We start from the raw sequence: 26,019 nt of genomic DNA, 5'->3' as shown, positions 1-26,019 counted from the left end.
ACTAACCAGGGCTACAGGTCATGCAAGTATCCAATGGATTCCAGTGTGACTGGAAGGCTAATAGCCAGTTCCAAGAGTTAAAAAAACTGGAAGGTGATTTGATGAACCTTGAGCTTTACTCAAAGGCTGGTCCCAAAAGAGAAAATACTCCACTTATTTGAATGAGTTTTTCTCTGCCAGTACAGCCAATTTTAGTCTAAAGATGTTTGTGTCCTTCAATTAAACCATGAAATGGAAGTGACCCATAATACTAATCCACTGGATACTGTTTATGCTTATTTATTTTTACACTCATACATATGTACATCATATATATGCACATATATACATATTTTACATATAAACTTGCTGTTTGTCATTATTGAGGTATCATCTTTCACCTATGTAGCCAATTCAATTTTACAGAATTCCACTTCCACAAATACATTCTAAGGTTCAACTTTTCAGACAAATTTTGGATGAAAATGCTTTCCAGAATCATGGAATTTTTCACTGAAGTGAAATTTGATTTCTGGCTAGGTCTGCCTGTACTACTTGCTAGTAGCTCCCACATTCCTACTTAGAAAAAGTTGATCACATGTTAATGCTTAAAGAACGCATAAAGGACAATTATCTATATTAGATGCATTTAATTCATACTGATACAACTAAAGAATCAGCAGAAACAATAGGAGTCTTGGTGTAAACAGTAACTTCAGACATTTTTACCAACATGTCTTTATAAAACAGCCCCCAGTTGGTCTACTCTGTACATGATCAAAGGGAAATGTAAACCCCAGCAATACCTGCTGTGGACATCAAGTAAAAACAATGCTGAGTCATATACTAAAATTTCTGAACTATATTCATTTCAGTGAAGACTGAAATAAGAACACTAATTGACAGCAAAATAATAAACATCTTATAACCAACTTTCCCAAACATAAAAATCTTTAGTAAATAATTTTTACCAGGGTCCTAAGGAACTCCATCAGCTCTCTGTGGTGTGTAGAAGAAGGCTTGAGAGAACTAAAATTGCAGTTATTTAGCCACTGAAGGCAGTCAGTTGTGTTTTGTAGTAGTTTATCGGTACATTTTTCATTTACTTCTGATTGTAGGTTTTTAAGACACTGTTCCACTCTAAAAAAAACATAAAACAAAAAACACAGGATTTTTTTCATGACTTTTTTCATGTGATAAAATCATTCTATGTACTCCATATTTCAAAGACAAAAATTACTTCAAATCAATGTAACACTAGTTCTTCTATTTCATAGATTAAATTACTCTCACAAAATAAAAGCTGCAACTGCGAGATTAACATTTAAATATAGTTGAACTAGATTTATAAATAAACTTCCTTAAGGAGAGACTGTATCATACTCAGTAAGAGGAGGAAGTCTCTCACTTCTCAAATAATCTTGTACTTCTTAACAAAGTACTTAGTGAATAAGACATCACTCAAGACCAACAAACCTTAGTCTTCAGTGCTTAATTAGCTAAAGCAGAGAATATGAACTGAACTACCATATTCAAAGGTGAATGTGCCATTTAGCTTCTTCATCAATCAGTGGTTGTTTTATAACATAAAACATATATTAACAACTTCTTAAAGACCCATTGACCCATGACAAAAAATGTTGAAAAGAATTTTAGAGCCAGTTTACCGAGAAAGCAGATCTTTTCTTTTCTGTTTTTGTCATTAGAATATTTGAATGAAAACAGTTTGTTTTCAAGGACCTGATCCACTCCTTAACACTAATCATAATCCTGTTTGTGAAATTGTATGCAGTTGGTATGCTAATTATTGTGATTCCGATTGCAAAAGTCACAGGAAAAAAACATTCCTAAAAAGACTTTACTTCTATTTGTATGGACACTAATGAGAATAGAACAAAATAGAAAAATCTAGAAGCAATCTATATGATTTCCTACAGAAATTTTCTTTATCTATGTACTACTTTTCAAAGGCAATATTGCCTTGAAGGCAATATTCAATATTTTATACAGTTTCAGTTAGAAAAAATAGTGTTGACTAAACCTAGGTAGATCTAGGTTTAATACAAGCAGAGCCAGCAATAAGACTGATATTAGTTTCGTTTTACGTGAGTATAAGGTGATTCTCACTATTATCCGAATGACTTTATTTTGGTGTATGTTAGTTATTCCATTTATGTTCTTACTGCTGAAAAAGGAATGTGAGGTTTAATCCAAATTAAAATTTACTTCTCTTTCTTACTATAAAGTTACAGGACTAGATAAGACTCAGCTCTTTACATGCATTTCTATGTCAGATACTTTTGACTATGTTAGCTTCCATTCTTATAATGCAAGACAGACAACTAACTTACCTATTATACTTCCACTCAGGTCTCTATTTTATAAAGATGAAGCACGTTTTTTCTTTCTTTAACTGTTCTCTAACATTCCCAAACTTGACTAATTTTAGTAAAAGTTGGAGAAAGAGAAAGGCAGGCGAGAAGAAGACAATGATGACAAGATGAGAAGAGAAAAGGAGATGAGGAGAAGTGAAAGAGGGGAAAAAGAGGAAGGAGAAGAAAAAAAAAAGGGAAGAAAATTTGCAAACAAAGCAGTTTTAAGTGTGTTACAAGCAGTGAAAGAAATACCAAACTAAAAAATCTCCAGTTTTCAAAAACAAATGCAAAACAATATTTTTTATCTCTTCGTAATCTACAATAGTTTTGTAATAATTTTTACACAAAATATCTCTGTATGGAAAGATTGATTTTCCATGACTTGTCATATTTCAGGAGGAAACTATTTTTATAACAAATGTAATCTGCTCTGAATAGGAATAAAATAGAAATCTCAGACACTACTAATGAATATCAATTTGCAATAAGCAATCAGTGATGAAAGACCATTTTGCTTATCATGTACCGACTGTACTTTTTTCATTTATTTCAACCTGAAGTAATGTTTCAGTACATGAAAAAATATGTATTTGTTTTTCTACTAAATTTTCTCCTCCTATATTGAGTGATTCATATTTTTTCTTTTCCAGATGTTACGCAATGTACCCTAAATTCCTGTTAGCTATTTACTATCTCATTCTGATCAACAGCAATAAAATAAATCAGTGTYATCCATAGCTCTGGGAATTGAGTCTGTTAGTTTGAATTGACATTTTAGAAAACTACTGGAAAAACTAACCAAATGATCACACTAAATTAAGTTCATAGATAAACAGTAGACTGTACTTTCCTTTTRTTTTTAAGTTATATGCAACAAGAACAACAAAAGGCAGCAGTATATTTTTTCCTGAGAACGATTTTTAAAATCCAGTGAATGCAACCAGTGAATCAATGCATACCACCTATGACAGGTTTTGCTTTGTGCCTTTTGTTTCTTCAGAATAATTGCAGTAAATAATAACAACGACCTGAATAAGAAAAATGTATTGACTACAAATATAGAATGCAAAGATGATGATAAGTACATAAGTGCTGAATGACAATAACATTTTGGAGAGGAGTAAAAGAAAGACTGTAGATAAACTGTTTCCAAAACAATGATGACTATACAACTTATAAAAAACACTGCCTTAAAATAAGCTGGTCATTCTGAACAGTTCATTTTTCCATACTTAATTGTATTCATTAAGAATTATGGGTATTTTTGTTTTATGTTTAAGAGACATGAAGTAAACCGTTCAAAGTGTATCTACTCTTTTGAGAAGAAGATGCATGTTTTATGGCTGCATTAGCTTCAGAAACCAAATTCAGCAACTATAACAAATGCTAAAGTATTTAAGAGCTTTTAAAAAATTAAGAACACATGGTACTATAAAACTCTCTCTACAAAAATGAAGTTTTTTCAAAAAAATTCTGAGTACGAGTGAGTTCAAAATAAAGTGTACTGAAACAACTATCTTCTCAGCAACAAAGGACCTTATCAGGAGCACAAAGGACCTCCATGAAAAACACTCTCTCTCTGCCTGTGGCCCACTCAGTTTCCCGATGGCATAGCCCAGCCATGAACACCAGTTCTAAACTTGACAAAAGATTTGCATGTATCTTTTTAACTTGTGAAACCTGTTCTCAAGACTATGAAACTAAATGCCTTGTTTATACACCTTGACTCCTGGGAGGCTATCAAAGGATTTTATTGTGGCATGCTGATGTGTCTTATTCAGTCATACCCAAGGTTACATACCCATAGATTACAGCATTGTGCATTTCAAAGGGTCTGCTCTTGTTAGTCTACGTCAATCTGCTTCAATGAGGAACCAGTTTTTAGACTCATCTTGCCAAACTATAAATAGGCTACACCCTTCACAAGGCCAGGTATTTCAGTAATTTATCCTAACACTGATAAAAGGATTACACGGATAGATTCCAGTGAACCTCCCTGTAGCTACAAACCATGATAACTCTTTTCATTTTATTTAATCCTTTTATCTCAATAAAATAAACATCAAATTTGGGCTAAAACTGTTTTTCATTGAATAAAAATATTTTTATACTGTTTACTTATAACATACTGTAGCTAAACATCTCAAAACATTTCTATTTCTCTCTTCTAAGTTTTTTGTCAATACTTAATATTATATGAACATGGTTAATTATAGATGCTTATTCCATTATATGAATTACATCATTAAATGAAATATTTAGGAATCTGGTTACCAATGAAAAAAACATTGTTTATGTATGTTATCAGACTTTAGAAAGCATTTATTTTAAATAAAACACTTCTGCCAAATAGGATTAAAATTATTTTAACTGACAAAAAGTGTAGGCTAGTATTTAAACCTTTATAATTTCACATCAGTGTAGTGAGAATGTGTCTTTGATTCCCATTCTTTTTTAGAAAAGTCTTTTCAAATTTGTTAAAGTTTAAAAAACTGTAAACAAAATCTTTATATAAACATGATGGGAAAAAATGTGCTTAATAAATTTAATGAATTATAACCTTAATATTATGATTATATAAAGCCACATTAAGTACTAAGTTCCAATTTTTTTTTCTTTCAAATAATCACTTTTTATTAAAGGTTAACAGAAAAATATATTGCAGTAAGTTTGGTGCAGTAAATAAGTTCAGATTTTTTGAATAAATTGAGGCATCAACCCAGACAATGTCAACCAACATTAAGCATCTGAGATGGGAGCATACATTGTCTTAAAATCATGTGCAGTCAATATAAGATACAGCTGCACACAGGACATGACTGTACCTAAATCAGGCATCCAAGATCTGGAGTAAAACAGGAAAATCAAACATAGTTCTTTCCTTAAAGTTTTTTTCCCTGTTTACTACTGTTAACTGGTTCTTTACTTCATATCTATGTTCTGTGAACCATCCTTGAAACACCTAACCCTAATGAGAAGGTGAGGCATCCAATTTGTGTTTTTAGAGTCCAGGTGCCAAAGTTAGATGTTGCTGTACCTAACCTGGAGGTGCTTAATTCTTCTGTTGGAAATTAGCCCATTTGTACTACATTGGAATGGTTGTGCCTGGTCAGACTGAAATCCACGTGTTTCCAGTAGTGGCCATTGGGAGATGCCAAGAATATAAGAACAGGACAACATACATCAATATTTCTCAGAGTAGTCTCACAGTCTCTAGCAATTTGTGACATAATGACTTAAAGCAGAGATAGTGTCTTAGTATTTAATAGCCCTCAATAAATTTTTCTTCCATGAATGCTTCCACTTTGAATCCATGGAATTGTTCAGTCATAAACAGAAAACAATAGTCACCAAACTACTAAATTAGGACTGGAATATAAAAGCTCAAAGAAAAATTTAAGTTTTTTCTGTAGCAAAGTAACCTGCAAGTTAAGCTCATATGGTTTTTTTCTAAAATTAATTAGTTTTTCTAGAAAGATATACTAAGTCTTATACTAGGAATAGCTTGAGCCTCTGAGGGCACAACCATGATTACAATTAGTCCTACTGGTATACCATTAGGCCAGTGAAATCGTGATTTCACTGAAATAGTTTCTCTTTCTTACAGATGAGGTTTTTCATAAACTAAATGAAGTTCTGTTATTTCATCTGTGTCCACAGCAGGAGTGCTTTTCTGGTGTAGCATGTCAATACTGTTTGGTAAGTATTCCCATTGTAGAGAGAGAGATTTTTCTCTTCAAATAGAGAACTCCTAGTTGCTCTTATTTATTAAATTAACGACAGTTTTTAGGAATAATCTCATTGTGTGGAGAGATTACTTTTGAAGTGACTGCATCAACTGACAAACTGGGGGACTGCTGAGTTACAGATCAAGTACTATAATGGAACTGACAGTGTAAACACTGTCACCCTGATAAAACGTTATTTTGGAAAACAGTATAAAAATGAAGGGTTGCTGTCTCCATATATCATTTTCCATTGTCTGCATGTAAGATGAAGCATGAATTTTAATTCTGTTCAATTCCTAACAAGCATTGTTTCAGTTTATTTCATATAGCATATGGAACAGTCATAAAATGACAATGAGATTGGTTAAATTTGAACTGCTAAACTATAAGCTGAAATTATCTTTAAACCTTGTGTCACTTATGCTCAAGATACTTGTAGTCATTCAGATCTGCTTGTAGAATCAGAATTTACACATCTTTTATTAAGAATAGTTAGATTGTTTCAAAATTATTTAAATAATTGTTCCTCCAGTTTTTGAAGATGGGCACTGATATAACACTACTTTGTTATTATCATTTATATCCAAAAAAAATTTGACTTCTAAAGACATAGGGCATTTTATAGAAAATTCATCATATCATTTGGAAAACTGTCTATGCCAGAAGACCATGAGTACACCATGAGTAATAAGAGATCTCTGAGGGAAACTTTTACCAATATAATTTGCAAAAGCATTTTCCTTAGTATACTTTCTCCCATATGGAAACAAACATCTTGTTTTATTTTATGAAAGTTGACCCACCAAAAGGAAATACTAAGAAAATGTCCCATGATCTACAGGCAAGTGGTGAGGTCATTGCTGGTGCTTTAGCACTACTGTGTGTTAATAAACAGCAATTTAGCCATAAATATAACTTGGCTTTTGGTAAAAATTTTAAGCTGCTAGACACAATCTAGCTGAAAAATCATAAAGATTCATACAGGGAGTACTTTGATAAATGGATCTTGAACAGAACAAGAGATTTTAGCAAAAATGGCTCTTTATCATTTCATATGTTCCTGTGATACTTCTGATAACTTACAGTAATACTTGTGGAACAAGTTGTTTCTTAGGATTTCTGAAATTCTGAAAAAGAGAAGATTCTTATAGTTTCAGAACTATAATGTTGATGGTGCTCCATCCTAGCCTATTGAATCAGCAGCTTATGCCTGTCTTCTTACTCGCATTAACCCAACTACATAAGCCAATAAATTCTTCCATCTATTTTGTGTTCTTTACAGTGATGACCTCAACAGAGGTCAAGCAGAGAAGAAACCTGGAAAGTAAAGCAGCTTTTGCTATGAATTTTGTTATCGCCTAATATTTGTGTGTGTCTTGAGTAAACATTTTCATAGTTAGACTCTATTATTCTATCATCTTACTCATATTTTGTATCTAAATTATATTCAAAAAAAGAGACCAATAAAAATGAAGTTAAACGTATTATTTCATAAATGTAGTCAAATGTATTATTTCATATTTTCATCATTTCATTTCATATTAATTCATAACATTATTTCATAAGCGTATTATTTCATTATTTCTTTTCATTATTTCCTAAGCAGCAATGCAGAACTGACAAAAAGACTTAACTGCACAAACTTTACCTCTTTAGAAAAGTGCTGCTAAGACAAATATGTCTTGATACGTTTTTTTTAAATCAGCAATTCTTTAAAATATGAGTCTGGGAAAGTGACAGTCTTATAATGCTAGAAGCCTTGCAAAAATCACTTCTTCAAATTCTTCTTATTATAAGCTTGGACCTTACAACTTAAAACAGAGGAGCAGCCCCTGCTACAAGCAGTTAGCAAGCTATTTTATATCCCCAGTTTAGCCACTTAAAAACACATCCACTGACATTATAAAAGAACTTTATATAGTTGAAACCAGAAGTAAATACAATAGTTATGGCTTTGGTGTACCTCAACCAGAGAAACTTACCAAACAATTCCCATATCAGAACCTAACTTCCAACTGAACTACTGCATAACTTTAGAATAACTTCCAATGTTATTTTAAAAACTTCAGGTATTAAAATCCACAACATGTAAGCTTTGCCTTGATAAGTTATTTCAGAAGACTGGTAGTGAAACAGGAGTCTTTCAACTCCATTGACCTGAACATGACAGTGAGAAATAATGGGTAAAAAGCGTTGTCTCCTGTTTACTCATATGAAATGATATGAAATGGGATATTTCACAGTGCAGTCAAAGATGTGATTATGTCTTCTGTAGATGTATATGACAGCTAACTAACTAGCTAAGACACTGACACAATTATAATCACTGTAGAATGGAGTTAAGAAATTGGGTATCTATTAAAATAGTCAGCCTCTGAGGAGCAACTTGCTGTCCCAGCTAGCAAGATGATAAGAAGCAACTATCCTGATCTCAGTAATCAATCACAACAAAGTTGACAGAGATTGAATGGGAATAAAATTACATTCCTTTTTGAGTTAAATTATTCTTTTCTAGCAATTAACACAGGGTAGTGGGTAGACAGATACTCTTTTGATAAAGATTTTAGTAATGTCATTCTAACATCTTTAATAAGTACTAAATTCAAAATTAAATACTACAGGAATGTACTTTTACAATAAGTAGGTTAAATACACACAGAAGTGTCAAAGTTTCTCTGAGAGCTATGACAAATCTTAGGTCCAGGTGAGCAATATCAACATTATACCCTCTTGTCCTATTGGCTCTAGTTGGAAATTCTCCCAAATAATTAACCACTATTTGAGATTTTGCATGGAGATCCAAAAACTTTATTAATAGTTTTGAATAACAAGTAAGTGAGGTGTGGGAAGAACTACAGATTCCAGAGAGGAAGAACTACAGATTTCCTTCAAAATAAAAAAGAGAAAAATATCTCCTGCAGCACAGCTCAGTTTAAAATCACATGAGCCCTTGCATGCTTCAATTCTGCTACAGGAGAATGGAATGCGAGTGCAGCGCTTAGGAGCCTATCTGACTCCTCTCTGACCCTTTACCGTGAGGTATGGATGCGGGGAGGTTTTTCTAGGCAGGTCAGCAAAGTTATAATCAGCCAGAGGAAATGGAAAATGTCATACTACCATCCTGACTGAGACAATTCCCAGATATTCTAAAGTTTGCAAGTTAAGGATCTTGTTAGTCGATCAAATAACAAATACAATTTATATTAAACAGTTGTGGAACAAGATGCAATGTTATAAGTACTTATTACTCATGACCCTACTGGGGTCCTTGAAACAGACCATCACCAATTCACTTTTCTCCCAGATGACTGAATTGCTGTTAAAAAGACAGAAAGTCAGGTTGAAGTTTAATAGATTGAGGTCAAATTAAGCCTCTGCTAAAAGCCTCACAAAGATATGGTCTCCAATGTATTACAGAGGTGCAGTTATTAGTAAATAATTTTGTTCAATTCTGAGTAATTGTTCTGTTGCAGAAGACCTAGAACACCTCGCACCTTTCTACAGCCTGCTAGAACATAGGTATCACCACTAAAAAGCAGCCAATCACACATCGAAGCAAAGAGACAAAACTGAACAAACAAAAAATTCAACTGTTAAAGAGAGTTCATTCTCAGAGTCACCTTTTTCTCTGCAGTTATATCAATTGCTAATAGTATTATTAAAAAATCAGCTGAAAATTTACTTCTGTGGATTATTCATAAACTGTCAAGAATTCTTAAACTTCCATAGTAGAAAACAAAAATTTAATCTGTTTTGAAAAACAGTATAAGTGAAAGCAAAAGTGAGGGGAAAGACTGAAGAGAAATGGCAGTCCTGATGAAATTATGAATACAACTTCAGGCTTTAGAATAATCTGAGACTACTGTGGCACATAAAACTGGCCAGCAACGACAATGGTTTTGAGAGTTCATATTTAGCTGCCTCTATAAAATACTGCAAAAATAAAGTTGACATTCAACCGTAAAAAGAGCTCTGCTATGTAACAGTGAAGGAATGAACCACTTTAAAACTTAGAAATAAAACAATTTTCCACCAATGGCCTTTTTTTGTTTGTTTGTTTTTTTGTTATGCCACCAAATAGAATTGGTACAATACAAAACTACTGAAGGTAATTCAACTGTTGGAAAGCATATCTGATTTGTCGTGTCACACAATTTTATAAAAGCTATTCAGCTGGAAGGCAATATATGAGTGTTCAAGTGATTTACACACTTTTGGATCATAATTTTTTACACTATGTTTTATTTTTAAAAATATATATATGCCGTATATGATTATGTTTATTCTCTGTGGTATAATAAAATCATAAATCTATCTGATGAAAAATGGATTGTATTCCAATTGCATCACTGTAGCACATAGAGCTGCTCTTATCATACCACTTACAAAGATCAATGGTAACTTGAAAATGATTTCATTCCATACTACCTCTAATATATTAGCAATAAAAATACTCTTTTTAATTTAAAAGTCACATCAGTTGCTGTCCACCTTCTTTTAAACTCCTCTCCATTTCTGAAACTGACATATTACAGAAGCAAAATATCACCTAGTAACCACAGGGCTACTTTCTGATTTTTCTTGTGAAAATCTGTTGAAAAACTAGCTTAAGCGTCAGTTCAGCAAAAACACAAAGTTCTTGCTGACATGTGTAGCTGTGCTACCACACCCTAATCCAATCTCTTGCTCTCCTTCGATAAAATACCCTTTGGATCTTACAAAACTTACAGCTGAATGCCATTCTATTTGTAGGACTAAAATTATGACAGATGCTCACAACTTTCTTAAAAATAAATAAATAGCTCCATTCGTGGTGATAATGCTCTTTAAAATGTTATTAACTGATGTAAAATACTATTAAAAGGAGCAAACTGCTAGCATCTCTTTCCACAAAAAGTTCAAAAGTTTTCTCAACCAGCAGCATACATTTTACACTCATTAAAAACAAACAAACAAACAAAAATACTAAGGCATGCATCCCAAAGATTCATCTGATAATTAGCATCCAAATTTTCAGACTGGCTCTGCCTAACAATGACAAAAATCAGTTTTAGATGGTAGTTGAAAAGGTGACATTATCTAGTTTATATATCTGCCAAAAATGCTGATGCTGTTTTTTCCTAGATTTGTAACACTATAGCAACTCAAAACTCAAATACCTATAACTCAATGATGACATCAGCTAAAATCTTCAAAGCACGCATCAACATTTCACTGATGTCAACAGCTCGGAAACTGTAATATGAAATTGCACTACGTAGGGGTCTAAAACAGCATACTTCACAGATATTTGCTATTATCGCAACCCTAGGATTATTACTACCACAATGAAGCATTTGTAAACACTAAGTTTTTTAAAAGAAAATTGTTCAGAAAGTGGGATATGAATAATACAAATAAAAAGCCGGAAAAATCTCTCAGCTTGGCACAACCAATAAAGTAGCGATACAGAGATTGCTTAAATCAGTTTTCAGCAAGGTTTATTTTTATTCTTCAGAAAGCTGTTTGGGAGCCGTGGATAAAGACCTCTCACAAGAGTGGGCTTCATTAAAATTGCACAATGTTAAACCAGATGTCATCAAAAGCATTCTTTGAAATCATACATTTGTATGACATGCACTGCTATCCAAAAGCAAATTTTTTCAATATTTTATATAAAAAAATGCTACTTGTTATATCTCTGAATAAGCACCCACTTTTCCCAGCAGCGATTACTCTATTTGCTTAAGAGCACTTTCACAGATGAAAGTGCTTTACAGGTACTAAAGAGTTCAACCACAAACACTCCCACCACTTTTCAAAGTGGAAAGAATGCACAGAACGTTGGATGATTTTTTTATAATGATACAAAAAATTCAGAATCAATAAAGAACTTATTCAGTACTCCAGTGTTTCTATAGCACTGATTTTTGTGAACCAACATGTAACAAAACAGACAAGGAAATATATCCCAAAACAAATTCTAGTTAGAAAATCCTCTACTATAGTACAAATTTTTTAACTGAAAGAAGTAAAATAATGGATTATTTAACAAAGAATATATTTATTAAGTTACTTGCTTTTTCTACTTTCATTAGAAATGTTTAAAGAACATTATGGGTTCAAAATGTGCTTTTTGTAAACTCCTGCACCTCTTTTAGTGAATCAAACTTCTAACTCATAGCTGTACGAAATACAATTGTCAAGGGAATACACAATTTCTTCTTTCTCTATCTCACCTGCTACAATAATTCCTAAGATAAAGATGATTCAACTGTTAAAAATACGATACAGAGAAAGACTATAGTGTGGAAATTATATGGCATTAAAAATGTGTTAAATGCTCAGATGGTTATGGTGAAATTACTACTGAAATAATTAATAGAATTTTAACCTATAACTACAAAAGAAACAAGAGAACAGCTGTGTTTCATTCTAAACATAATGACTTTCACTAATATTTTGGATATAAAGAAAACACTGTTTACCTAGAAGAATTCTTCTTTATTTTTTCATCAATATCATTAAGGATTTGTTGAAACTCCAGTTCTCCAGGGAGAACATTTAACAAACAGTCTAAATTGGAAGAACCAAGAGAATACTCTCCTCCCCACTCCATTTGCAGAATCTGTAAAATGCATATGGAAAAATGGTTAAATAATGAAAAAAATGCAGACTATAAGCACCAAAATATACAACATTTTGCTCCTTTGCAATACTTAGATTAATAAGCAAAACATATTCGTAAGGAATTATAAAATCAGCGTTGAATAATGAAACTCTTCCTTCTGAGCAGAGTTCTATTGAGGGATACCTGTAAAATAAATACAGAGATACATTTGATGATATCTTGCATTTTTGGCTAAAGAAATGAGTTATCTTCCCCTCAGTAAGAGTAGTAGGTTTTTTAAGAAAGAGAAGGAAAATTCTCAGTACTATAATTGAAAAATCTAAAAACAACAACAACAAAAAATGTATGTTAGCGGGTAAATTCATTTTCTATGTGCATTTTTCTCCACAGAGTAACTACTTTCTGGAATTTAAGCACACTATTGCAATAAATAGAGCCTAAAAAAAATCCAGACCAAAATACTAGAAGGTACCATAAAACAAGAGAGAGAATCATGAAAATATTTACCTTTTTTGAGATTTACTCAACAAATACTTTGTCAGAACACAGGTCAAATTCATTGACCTATTCAGACTAAATAAGAAGCTACATCCCAGGAGTCTTTATATCAGAAGAACACTATTAGCAGCAATTTAATTCTTCTTTCATTTTACTGATGAGAAAAAATGAAATTTATTTTACAGCTACTGATGACTTGCTACAGAAGTTAAAGAAAAATTACATAAAAATGGAAACTTCTCAATACCAGTACTTTTAATGTCGAATTATTAGCATTAATTAATACTATTTATAATGCAGTAGCAATGTGAGGCACAAATGTAACAATTTGGAAGCACACAATGTTTGGAAAACAAAACATACTTCATTTACTGTACTGAATTAAGAAATATACTATTTTACTTACAGGCAATATTATTTTATGAAGTAAATACAATGTTGGTCATCCATGATTATTTCAATTTTTTAAACTATGAGCTAGAATAGAAATGATAAACCATACACGCAACTTTCCACACAAAGAAATCTTGAGTGATCATAGAATTAGTTTTATTTACACTGTGGGCCAAATCTAAGTAATGAAAAAAAATCCACCCAGTTACCACATTGTTTTTTTACTGACTCATCACATTTTCACCAATAAATTTGCTTGCTGGCACCACTGAGCCTCCCTGAAAAACAGTACGTGGCTGTCTACTCAGTCAATGCTCAAATGCAAACCTACCAAGACTGTTGTTTTTTCCTCAGATATTGTGAATTCCTATATAAAATCAAAATCTCTAAAGGACTTAAACTCTTAGTTGAGGAGAAAGATACTAAGTGGTCACATGAATCTTCAATAGTGGTGGAACAAATAACACTTTTTAACTCCAGTTGCTAGCAGATAACCTATCTTTCTTTTTCAAGAAAATCCCTCTTTATTCACATTTTTGGGAATTTACCTAGAGGCACTACTAGAAAAATGGTTTGAGGGTTTCTAAGTGAACAGTCAAAACACATTCTCTAAAAGAACATCAGATTAAGATGCAAAGTCAAGATAACAGCGTTGCTTGAATATGAGTGTAGACCTACAAGCAGCAGAACTGCAGATTTCTTTAGCAGAAGCATCACTACTGATATTCTTAGCTCTTTCAAAACAGAGTCAGAGCCCCAGGGTCCTGTAGAGCCTGAGTTAACAGCACGATACTAAGAAATATTTTGTGGATATATCATTTTTTTAAACTCTCAGAAGCTACAGAATATCCATTTCCAAATAATAATTCAAAGGCTTTTCAACAGTTTGGAATGCAGTTGAAACTCAGGCACCCTTCTGGTTAAAAAGTTTGGATATAAACCAAATACATCATGTAACACATTGAGGGAAGATCAGTCTTTGAACATAAAGACTCAAACTATCTTAACAGATGTTACTGCAATTAAAGACACTGTAATTAAAAGCAGAAGTAAAAAGCACTCTCCCAAATGCTGAAATAGTTCATTCAGTCACTGGCAAAAAGACAGTATGCCAACTTGGGGAGATTCTATAACCAATGGAAAAAGATTAAACAGTGCTTTAAGGAATCTTCAGATAGAAGGAATACTGAAAATACAGTTCACTAATATATGATACTATGTATATTCAGGCATGGTCACACAAATTACACCCTTAAGAAATACCTCAGATACCTCAATGCAATACCTGTAAGTTAAACACATCTTTTATTTATCTATGCTTGCAGAACAGTCAAGGATTGGTGTAAAATGTACTGTATAATAGATATATATAATGCAAAAAAATGCAGCACTGAATGATTTTCATAAAATAGCTCTTCAGTCAAAATCTATTATATTTACATATATCCCTACGTCTTTTCCTTACAGGGTAGCCAAAAACCTCGTGTTCCACACAAAGATACCAATACAGTTTACAGGCCACTTACCGTTTAACAAATTAATCATATGAAAAAAATCACCTTGTAAACATGACAGCTTAGTTTTTATGTATGCATTCCTATAAGATTTCTATGTCATACTTGTTCAGTTCACTTGTCAAAACAAGGTAATTATTTCCTTCAGTCTTGGTTTATGGGGGAAAAAGCAACATTTGATTATCCAATTATAAAATATTGTTTTAAATGGTCAATAGTTACTCCTTCATACAAAAATCTAAATATTTCTCTATTACAGGACTATCATATGAAGAAGCAAAAATCAAAACTGTTTCAGAAGCAAACAGTAAGTAGATCAAAATATAAACTCATTAAAATGGAGCAGAAATCCTGCCGCTCTTTATGCAATCAGTGTCAGGGCCCTGAGTGCACTAACAGGCCCCCGAGCAGCCTCCCCAAGGACGCCACCCCCACCTCTGCCCACGGGTCCAGGGCCTCCATCTAGGCCCGGCCAGCCCCGGGCCTCGAGCTCCTGCCCGGGCTACGCGGGAGGAGCGCCCCGCTCCAGCGCCGCCGCGCCGCGGCCATGCCCGGCCCCGACCCACGGGGGCCTCCCCTTGGCCCAGCCCACGGCCTGCCCGGACGTGGCGGCCTGCGTCTGACCCTGCTTACCCTCACCACCCGGTCCCCAGCCGCTGGCTCCTGCTCCCAGCTGGGCCTCGGACCTGCCTCCCCGCCGCAGGGCCGCCGGCTGCTCTGGGCTCCGGGCTCCGGGCTGACGCCGGCCGCCGCCCCGGCCTGCCCCACTCCCCTCCGGCCTGGCCCGGCCGCCCGGGGGCCCCGGCGGCGCCCGGCCCCAGGCACCAGCTGCTCCTCGCTGCTCCCTGCCAAGCAGTAGGAAGCAGCCTTCCCCTCATGGCAAAAATTACATCTTGTTTCTTCATGTTCTTCTTCTTTGTCATGAAATGAGGGAAGAAGTTGATTTTGAAACTACAAATTCTTTCAAAGTATTTTAGACAGTAATAATTCATTGCTTCTAAAAGGAGATTAATCTGACAATTGTCATTATGCCGCATAAATAGTATCATTCCATCATGTTTCTGTTTGGTATTACAGTGAAATATCATACGTTCTGAGAAAACCTGCCTGAGAAATGCCTGCTTCACATGTAACTCCTAAAGTATCCCTACCCATAACAGGTAAAGTTCCTTTCAAAATACACTAGAAGACCATTCGTCACCACTAAAATGATGTAACTGTCAATCTTTTTGGCGGCTAGTCAAAAAACTTAAGCTATGCACAATGTAGCTTAAAAAGAAATAATTTTCAGGTCTGTATTTTAACCCACAGTATTAATACAAGTTTACTGTAACAATTCCCCACGCATAACACGTCTAACAGCATGAACCAATTTTTGTCAAAAACAATTAAGTCCATTTGAAGAAACATTATGGAATATTCAAGTTGATATAACGGTCATATATTTCTTGCTTTTTTAACTCATATAGTGCTTATCATCTAAGAGCACTTTTTCTTGATTTTAACTGTTTTTTTTCCATGTCAATCAAAAGGAAGCAATCTTTTCAAAGTCCTCTATTAAATGATAATTAGTTCAAATTTAATGTTTCTTCATTTTGCTGCAAAAATTTCATAAACATAATTGTTGTGAAACCCCTCCATTACAAACATACATGGAAATTCCATGGGATGTCTAAGATTAGGTAATGCTTATATTTACTATAATAAACATTCATTTTCAGACATATGGTTTGTAAAAGCTGAGTCGTCCTAAAACTTGAGTATTTTTGTATGAACACTTTTATTGAATGTATACATGTATAATATACATGTACACATGTACAAATAACTACATTTATAGAGTCATAATATACTGTAAAAATGCAGCTATATAGACACCTCACACTTTCTGACAAAGACTTTTCTTTGTAAATATAAATTATGAGTAGAGCAGTACTTCATTACACTGGGTAAAACATCACTAGGCCATGTTTACAGCATACAAATCCATTTCAGCCTTTCTAGTAACTTTGTAAATGTTGTCAGATTTATTTATCACAGAATAGATAGTATTGTTTTTCATTTATTTCCCTGTGGCACTTCAGCCAGTTAAGATCCTTGTTTTGACTTCGATGGGCTTCAGATATCACAGGATAGCATCAATCATAGAGAGCGTAAGGCAAATTTTGTATTATAGTTACACAAAACAAAGCTGGGGAAAAAAAGCATCTAAACATAGTTTTAAAATTATGTTTGCCTAGAGTTTCCTCTGAATCAATTGCTAAGTTTCATGGAAAATTAATTAGCAGGGTCCTTAGGCCCTTTTGAAAAAAATTATAGTACATATGTATTCAAGAAAATCACAGCAGAATAGAAACAGTAAGTTTAAAGTTAGACACAGTTGTTCATAATGTTTGATCACACTTTGTTAAACATCCATCTAAACTTTACATTTTCTTAGGCTTTCAAATGCCCTGTATACATTAATGCAAACTCTAAGTAAAACAAGTCTTCGTTCATATACCATTTCATACAATGTAGATCGAAAGAGAGATTGGCCCACTGTCTTTGAGCCCTATAGCACCTAGTTGAGCAAACAGCCATTGGTCTTCAGAAAGAAGAAAAAACAAATTTTCAATGAAATGCAGAGGTAGGTTTTCATACACACATAGTGTGTATGAAATAATCTGAGGTTATATAAACTTACACATAACTTAAACAGAATCCTACTACTTATAAATATTGGCAGATATTTAATGGAATCAACAATTTATGGGCTGTCACATTAAATGAATCATCTATACTTCGGTAAGAGGTCTATAGTCCCAGTATTCCTAACCTATCAAGGCCAGAACGTGAGGTCAAATATAACGTATGTATCTAAGCAGGTTGAAAATTAACAATTAACAATCTTAAATAAATGAATCCCAAATAATTTAAACATAAATGGTTTCACATAGAGAGCAGGGAATCAAATACCAAGTCTGTGTTAGATAGCTGAAGAGTAAGATAAAGGTTTTTGATGAGGTATTTTATACAAAGAGACATCTTCAATTTGGTTATTAGCTTCCTGACTCGCCGAGGAAACAATTTTTTGGTTGTACTGTAACTTCTATTATTCACCACAAACAGCATACACAGTATAGATAAACCACTTCTACAGATTAAAAAAATGGTAGACTGATGTTTTGTTCAAATCACTGATTTTTAAATCTGGAGTTGTATAAGCTGTATCACATAAGTTTACAACTCCACCATTAAAATTCTTTAAAAAGTCATTCGGCATTTCAACAGGAACACGTGACCTCTCCTTTTATTAATTTCTTTTCAGTTAATGCCAATGCATTGTTTTAGCTCATTTAATACAACAAACTTATTTCCAAATACTTAAAATACCTTTAATATATTCCAAAATAACTTAATAACATACACATGTAAAATGCTAAAAAATGGGTATTACCTAATACATTTATTCACTTAGCAAGTTGCTCTTCGCATATAATATTATTTCATACTTCAGCACAGAACGCGCTGTATAAGCACAGTCAAAGCACCAGGGCAATCAAGTTTTCTGGACTGCTATTTTAAACCAATCTAATTATTTGAAAACTTATTTTAAGATTATATGACTTTTTCTACCAGAGATCTCATTCCACCTCCATTCAAGACAATAAAAGAAAATTATTAACATTAACATTATTTTAAAAAAAGAGAATGTCAATGTACCTGTGATTTGAAAACTAGCATACTTCAAACTGCAGAGGTTTATGTAGAGAGAATTAGCCAAATCATTGCAGCACTTTTTGTGATATTGCCTCTTTATCTTACAGGAGATCTTTTTTTATTGTACTAGCATCCTTGTAAAACTAAGGGGGATAAGAGAATTGACTACAAGATTTTTCATCACTCAGCTTATACTTCCAAACTATCATCTTTACAATGATTACCTTCATCTATCTTTAGTTGCACAACTGTTCCGAGATGCTTTAAAGCACAGAAGATGTCATCTGCAATCACACAGCAGGCAGCAACAGAGATGGCAATGGCTTGAAATAATACAATTCAGTGTGAAACTCCTACTGTTCTGGACACATCCTCTGAATATTTAAAGTTTTGTTGGAAAGCACATAGGACTTGCACAGGAAGTAAATTTAAAAATCATAATTTCTAGAGCTCTACTCTAACATAGTAAGAGCTTTTTACCCAATTTCCTGCAGTAAAATTCCTTTCAAAATTGTATCACTTTTTAAAATAAAGACTGCTAAAATAAAAGGGAGAAGTTAAAATTTCCATCCATAGAAGTACATAACCCTTTTTCTGGTTCTGTTAATAGTCAAGATCTGTGTATAGACAGATATAGAAAATCTCGATTTAAATTTTTGTTAGCTGTATTTTTCTCTCCCTACTTCACATTTGATTTTCATATGCAGCTTTTGCAAAAATAATAACATATAGTTCTATTAAAAAAAATCTAATATATACCAAAAATAGTCTTCATGAGGATAGTATTTACATAATATTTTGTATGCTGCAAATAACTTTGAAACAGTTTTTTTTTAAATATCTAATAATGTTCCTCATCCAGACTTTCTGCATTTACTGTTACCATAAATTTATATTTAAATTTTAGTTTTCAATTTATCAGTTATCATTCACCATACACGTACCACTTTTTTCTCAGTAATTTTCATAGAGATATTCTCAGTATTTATACTTAAATTTGTAACCATATTGGACTCATTTTCCTCCTAAATTCTGCCATTATAAAAGAGGGCAAATAAGGGAGAGGGTATAAGATACAGTATATGTTATTATTTTTAATATTTGTGGATTCTTCAAACTATGTTGCTTAGTCCTATTTTCCAGACATCTGTAGATGCAAGAATTTAAAATGAAGATCCATGAGTCCTCGTTACTGCTTCTTCCCCATTCCTGGAATCACACAAAGTGAACTGCTGAGAGCATAAAAGCAAAAGAATCAGCGCTCCTTTTTTAGATTTTCTGCTACTTGGGACTGGTAAGAGACATTCAAAGACAAGGAGAAAATTCTCATTTGCATAAACTTAATCAAACACTATTGGTCAAAGGCAGTGACTTCAAAAGAGGAACATGCCATCTGGATTTGCAAAGAAACTCCTGAGGAGTTATTTCAGAAGAAAGGAATAAAGCATAACATAATTTCATAACCTTAAGGAAAGAAGAAATGACCATTTTCCGAGTAGCTCTTGAGTGCCAAAATTTCAAGAATACACATTTCTGCCATGGCCACATACACACAAACACAGAGCATAAAAAATGCACATACCTTAACATTTTTGCATGCATATGTTTTTATCCTCTTCTGCCGCTGTCACCCATTAAGACTACATCAATTAATCTCATTGTGAAATGGATAAGCTTTATTAATGATGGATCTTTGAAAAATTATTTTCAATTATAAATTAATCACACTAATTAGTAGACTAAAGTAATCACCAATGCATAGACGAGACATTCTTAGAAGCCTAGTTAAAAATACCTTCTCTTCTTTTACATCACCTCTTGTGATGTAGTAGAAACATATAATGAGGAGACAATACATTATAAACCCCTAAATCCCACTCAGAACTGTGCTCTCAAGAACACCTACTACAGCCTTCCTATCTTTCCTGTCATTAATGTCTAAAATTACACAGATTTATAAGCACTGTAGTGAAGGAACTGATCTTGTAACACACTGTTAAAGAACCTAACATATACCATTTCCAAGTAAAAACCTTGCAAATACATAGTAGATACCCATATACTAGCCTATAAAAGCCTTTTCTTTTCTTGTTTATCGGAAAATCCTCATCCTGACATAATATTCTTTCAGGACAATGGTATTTAAAGCAAACAAATTTCAAGACCTTTCAGGTCTTATAGTTCAGTAAATCAGATACAGAGTTCTTAGAATTTTAACAGAAAATAACCTTCCAATGAAACTGTTACATTTAAAAAGAAATACAAACAAGTCTGTGACCATAGCTTTTAAATGATAGGCTGCATTTCAGTCTCTACACTCTTGAACATTCATCTTTGCCAGTACTTCTCAACTTAATGGTGAGAGTCTGAAAAATGTCAGTTTTACAAAAATGAAATACAGAAACTCTCCCTAGAGACCTCTCTTAGGTGTGTACGATCTTAAGGCTTGTTTAGTGGTATAGATGTCACAGATTTTTTTTCCCCAATTATTAAAGCTTCTTACTAAATTCCATGCAGGGTCAAATGAAAAGTTTTACTGACATCTGGATACAACATGTCCACTAAATTCCCTTTTTCTAACATACATTTTTAAAAAATCTTCTAATTCTTAAATCAAAAGTTTGAATCAATATTTGCTGGCATAACTCAGTTTGCAAAGGTTTCATGCCATTTTGCCTAATGCTTAACACAACAATAATGTTCATTAAAAATTCTTATATAATAATATCTATCATTAAGATATTACAAGGTAACAGTCACATACTGTTTCTTCAAATTCTTATTACCTACAATTTTCAACCTCAAAAGTGCCCTTAAGCTCTTGCTTCTCTTTCTCTTAAAAAACAAAACAAAACAAAATACAAAGTAATGACACTCTCTTTTATCATGTATACTGGAGTATATATGCTGGAGTATGCATGATCTAGCATGTGTTAGATATTTTCAAGCTTGCAAGATAAGGTCTTGTTTGAATAAAATTCATCTGCTTACTTCTGCCATACACCAAGGGCACGTCAGGCCCTATAGCTTCTTGGTAAGTTTCCCATCCAAATCTTCAAAGCAGTCAAAAGATCAAATCAGATTTATTTTAAAGATGTAATTTTCATCTTTGAATTCATGAGAAACCTGCACTGCCCATATTCAAAGTATATCACCAAACTCATGATGAAGCCCAGGAAGGACACAACATATTTTGGCTGAGAATATTTATTTGGTTATGTAACAAACCTTAAGAGGACAACAGACAAAGCAAGACTATAACAACCTTCAAGACATCTGCATTGCTTTCCATTCAGAAAAAGGCTTTTCACTATAGCAGAAGTGACACAACAATGACACGCCACTTGTAATAACATCTTCCTCTTCACTCTGTTTATACCTTTTATTTTTAAAGCACACGTATTTGAAGTGGAAAGAAGTTACTTCATGCTCTTTTTTGTACTAAACTCTTTCTTATTTAATACATTAACTGCTTTCTCATCTCCTATTCCTCTACTTCAATTTTTTTGTGTTCCTAGCCTAGTTTCCGAAGAAAATATGGCTTATGCAACCATAATGTCTGCACATCTATCTTTCTCACCACTGTCCCAGGCTCACCCGCTTGCCAGTTTCATCCAAGTTTTACAGAGGGGTAGAAGCCTCAGAGATAATCACGTTCTTATAAATTTCATGAAAATAATTACACAGACAGAAAATAAAAACCCTGTAAATGACTGTGCTGGAGTGAATCAGAATTTGTAATTTACTGTAACAGACAAAGGCTTTCAACATTAAGTATCACTCATTCATGAAGCAGTCGGGTTTTCTGATGTTGGAGAATGTGGAAAAGTTTGAATCAATTTTTGCTTGCATAACTCAATTTGCTAAGGTTTCATGCCATATTGCCAAATGCTTAACATAACAATAGATCCTTAACACAACCCTAGATCCTTAAATGCCAGGTGCAGGAAGAGGCTGGTATTTGGCAGTCATATGACAGAGATCAGTCCTCCTTGAGGGATCATGATGAGACACAAAGCTGGGTCCTGATTTCAGCCTTCAATGGTAACAGCTACTACTTTCTGTGTATATAATCTTTATTCTTTTGGATTTGTGTTACATGGAAGCCTTGGGAAGCAAGAAAAGAGCGAGAGAGCCTCCAAAGTCTCCTTTTGCAAAAAGTTAACCAGATAAAAGTGTGAGTGAGAACAGATCATGATGTGACTTATGCTTATGTAACAGCATCCACTAGCTAAGGGACTGCATGGACACCTAGATAAAGCATTTGGAAACCACCTTATCGAAAATGAGGACAGAGGTCTTAAAGGCTCCCTACTGTGTACCTGTGGAAAATAAACTGATTGCAACTGAATAGCACACAGGATGCTTGCTTTTTGTCAGATGAATCCTACCTGGAATGTTTGAAGTAGGGAATACCCTGATAGCCAGAAGCAGAAAAAAGCAGTTCGATGGAGATTCTAAGACCCCTTGGCACCAATTACACTAAATATGTTAGAAGTGGACTTAGTACTGAAGACTAACCTCTGCCACATCCAGGGGAGTCTCCTTGACTCCACTCTTCCTAGTATCAAGGGAAACAAGGAGAGGGCATCTGTGGTCCTTTGACTTGCTCAGATGCATTAGTAACCTGAGCAACAAGTTCTGTGTTAACACTCATCACTCAAAAGGCCTCATGAATGACCAGTGGAGTTGAGGAACTCTCAGAACAATCGAGAGTGTGTTGTGAAATGATCATGAAAGATATTTCCTGACATCAAGCCTCTTTGGAAGATGTCAGCTACTGCACTCAAAAGTGTTCAGCTGACAAAAAGGATATGATTAAATCCAGAGAGTTTCATCAGATACTTCTGAAACCCCACTCAGAATCCTGACCTAAGTGACTGGCACACAGCATACCAGTCAGAAAGATGCTTCTCCTTCAAATTATAGAATCATGTCACCTTCCTCTAAATCTGTGTTTCTGAATAACTTCTCCAAAAATTACTTTTCATATTGTTGCCTCATGTTGCATGAGAACTTATTCAGAAACACAGATTTGGAGGAAGGAAAAAATCAATGAAAAAATCAAGACAACAATATGAAGATGTTTGCAGATTCTTCCTGAAGACAATGAGAAGACTAAGTGCCAAAACTGTGTATGATCCAAGACTCACAGCTATGAGAAAGCTATGTGTGTAAGAACAGATTCATTACTTTATATAACTGAGAGGAACTGAAAAAGTTCTAGTGCACAGTGGCCTATACATTAATACACAGAGTTTGAAAAGAGGGCGTAACTGCACACATCTGTTTTAATACTGTACAACTTGAAGATGTAGTCTGCCCCAAGATACCAGATGTACGTGTACCCACAATGTGCTTGTGTACTCAGAAATAGAATTAAAGAAAGCACGTAATAGTCAAAGAACAAACCACTTAGATTTGTGAGGACAAGGAGAGTTTAAGCAATGCTGAATTTTGTACAAAAGAAAACTGAGAACTTCCAAAAGGATGAAGTACCACATCTTTTTTGGTGGGTAATATTGTCTAGATGCTCCTTTTTTGGAAAATAATATAATTATCACTATAACACATTAAGAGTCCTAACCAAGTTATAGAGTGGCAAGCTTATCTTTTTCTTTACCCAGAGAGTTAACAAATAGAAAAAGAATTACTTTCTCCTCATGTAGGGTTTTTTCTTCTCTGTACAAAGCTAAATTTAGATTTTGCAAAGCATTAGAAGTATAATATGCAAATTTTTGAAGCTGTTCTTAAATCTCTAAAAACATAGCAAAAAACCTTAAAGAAAACTACTTTTTAAAGAGCATTTTCTACAAACATGCACTCCAGGAGAGGAAAGACCTTCAGAACAAGTCAACATCAGATGACAATACCCTCCACTTGCCAAGCTTACAGGGATGCAACTGACATGCAGTCATAGGCCAAAGTATACAAACAGTATTGTTATAGCATATTAGTGATTAAAATACTTAGGGATACTGCCTTTAATTACCTGGTTTGCAATGACAGAAGAGAGGGAGACAGAAGAGACAGGGGCAAATTGCCTTCTCCAGTACAGATTACCTAGATCTTTCCATAATCCAGAGAGGTAATGAGTAGCTCAACAGATGAAGTTAACATCACTCTGATGGTCTTGATTGACAGATAACTTATTAGTCATTACAAAAAATGAGAAGACGAAGAAGTAGAACAAATTCTTTATATTATTGAATTATATCCCAATGGTGCCTGGTTGCTGAGTATTAGAACTCAAGAAAAGCAAGCAGAACGACAAGTCTAAAATTTATCTCCTTTTGTTACAGAATTCTTAACAAAAAAGTTACATTTCCCTCAGATTTGTTCCTGTTGCTTTTACATTTCCTACTTCTACTTTAACAAATTTTTTCAAGCCTATTTGAATTTATGCTGTAAAATTATACTGAAAAACATTGTATTTTTGGCACCTTCAATTATATTGAATGTGTTATTGATTATATTGTAAATGTTTTGTCTGATACTTTGCATATCAAATTATTTTATATATTCAATTTTGTCTTCTCTCAAGAACTAATATTTGACTAACAATGTTCTCAAATTTTAGTTTTTTAAAAAAAAGTGAGGCACTCAGAGCACTTCTTTAGATAAGGCTATACTGAAATTTATACGTAAACTAGAAATAAAATTTTTCATTTGGTATTTTAATAGTTGTATTTTATCTCCAAAATTTAATACAATACCTTTGAGGACATCAGTTTTTTAACAATAATTTTTGACCAAAGATTTACTAAATTTGTCATGCAAAGGACTATTGTATTCACTTCTTGAAGAACTTTGTTCTTTATTTTTTTCTCCAGGTCTTATATTTAAGATCTCTATAGCTAAATAACTATAGATAAACATTCCAAATTTCAGACAAGAATTCCTCTGTTATGTGAGGAATAGACTACTTCTATAAATAAAATATAAAATTAATAAATCATATATATTTTGCAAATAAACATTTTATAAACAAATATTTATAAACTTAAAAAATTATAAACATTATATGAATAAAATGCTATTGCTTTCTCTCTTCAGAATAAAATATTGCCATACTGCCATTCATATATACCAGTTGCTGGCATTTTCTAAGGTTGTGAAGTCTTTTAAATTATACTGTGTTTCCCATTGGCTGTGTTCTTCACATACAACTCCAATTCTATCAAATATAGCCAGTTAAACAGGCAGACAAATCCCCCAAA

The 26,019-nt window shown here is 33.5% G+C and overlaps 1 protein-coding gene across 1 annotated transcript in view; it reads right to left on the bottom strand.

Moving 5' to 3' along the window:
• Positions 1-26,019, bottom strand: part of KIAA0825 (KIAA0825 ortholog) — a 160,588-nt gene that overhangs the window by 111,211 nt on the left and 23,358 nt on the right. Inside the window, exons 6-7 of the mRNA XM_026072634.1 lie at positions 12,550-12,689; positions 951-1,119 (exon numbers count right to left, since the gene is read on the bottom strand). Coding sequence (XP_025928419.1) covers positions 951-1,119; positions 12,550-12,680 — 300 coding nt within the window. The 5' untranslated portion in view covers positions 12,681-12,689. The remainder of the gene's footprint in view (positions 1-950; positions 1,120-12,549; positions 12,690-26,019) is intronic.

The sequence above is a fragment of the Apteryx rowi genome, unplaced genomic scaffold (assembly GCF_003343035.1).
Source record: "Apteryx rowi isolate R43461 unplaced genomic scaffold, aptRow1 scaffold_345, whole genome shotgun sequence".
NCBI classification, from domain to species: Eukaryota; Metazoa; Chordata; class Aves; order Apterygiformes; family Apterygidae; genus Apteryx; species Apteryx rowi.
The sequence above is the reverse complement of the archived record's forward strand: the minus strand, read 5'-3'. Positions and strand labels throughout refer to the sequence as shown.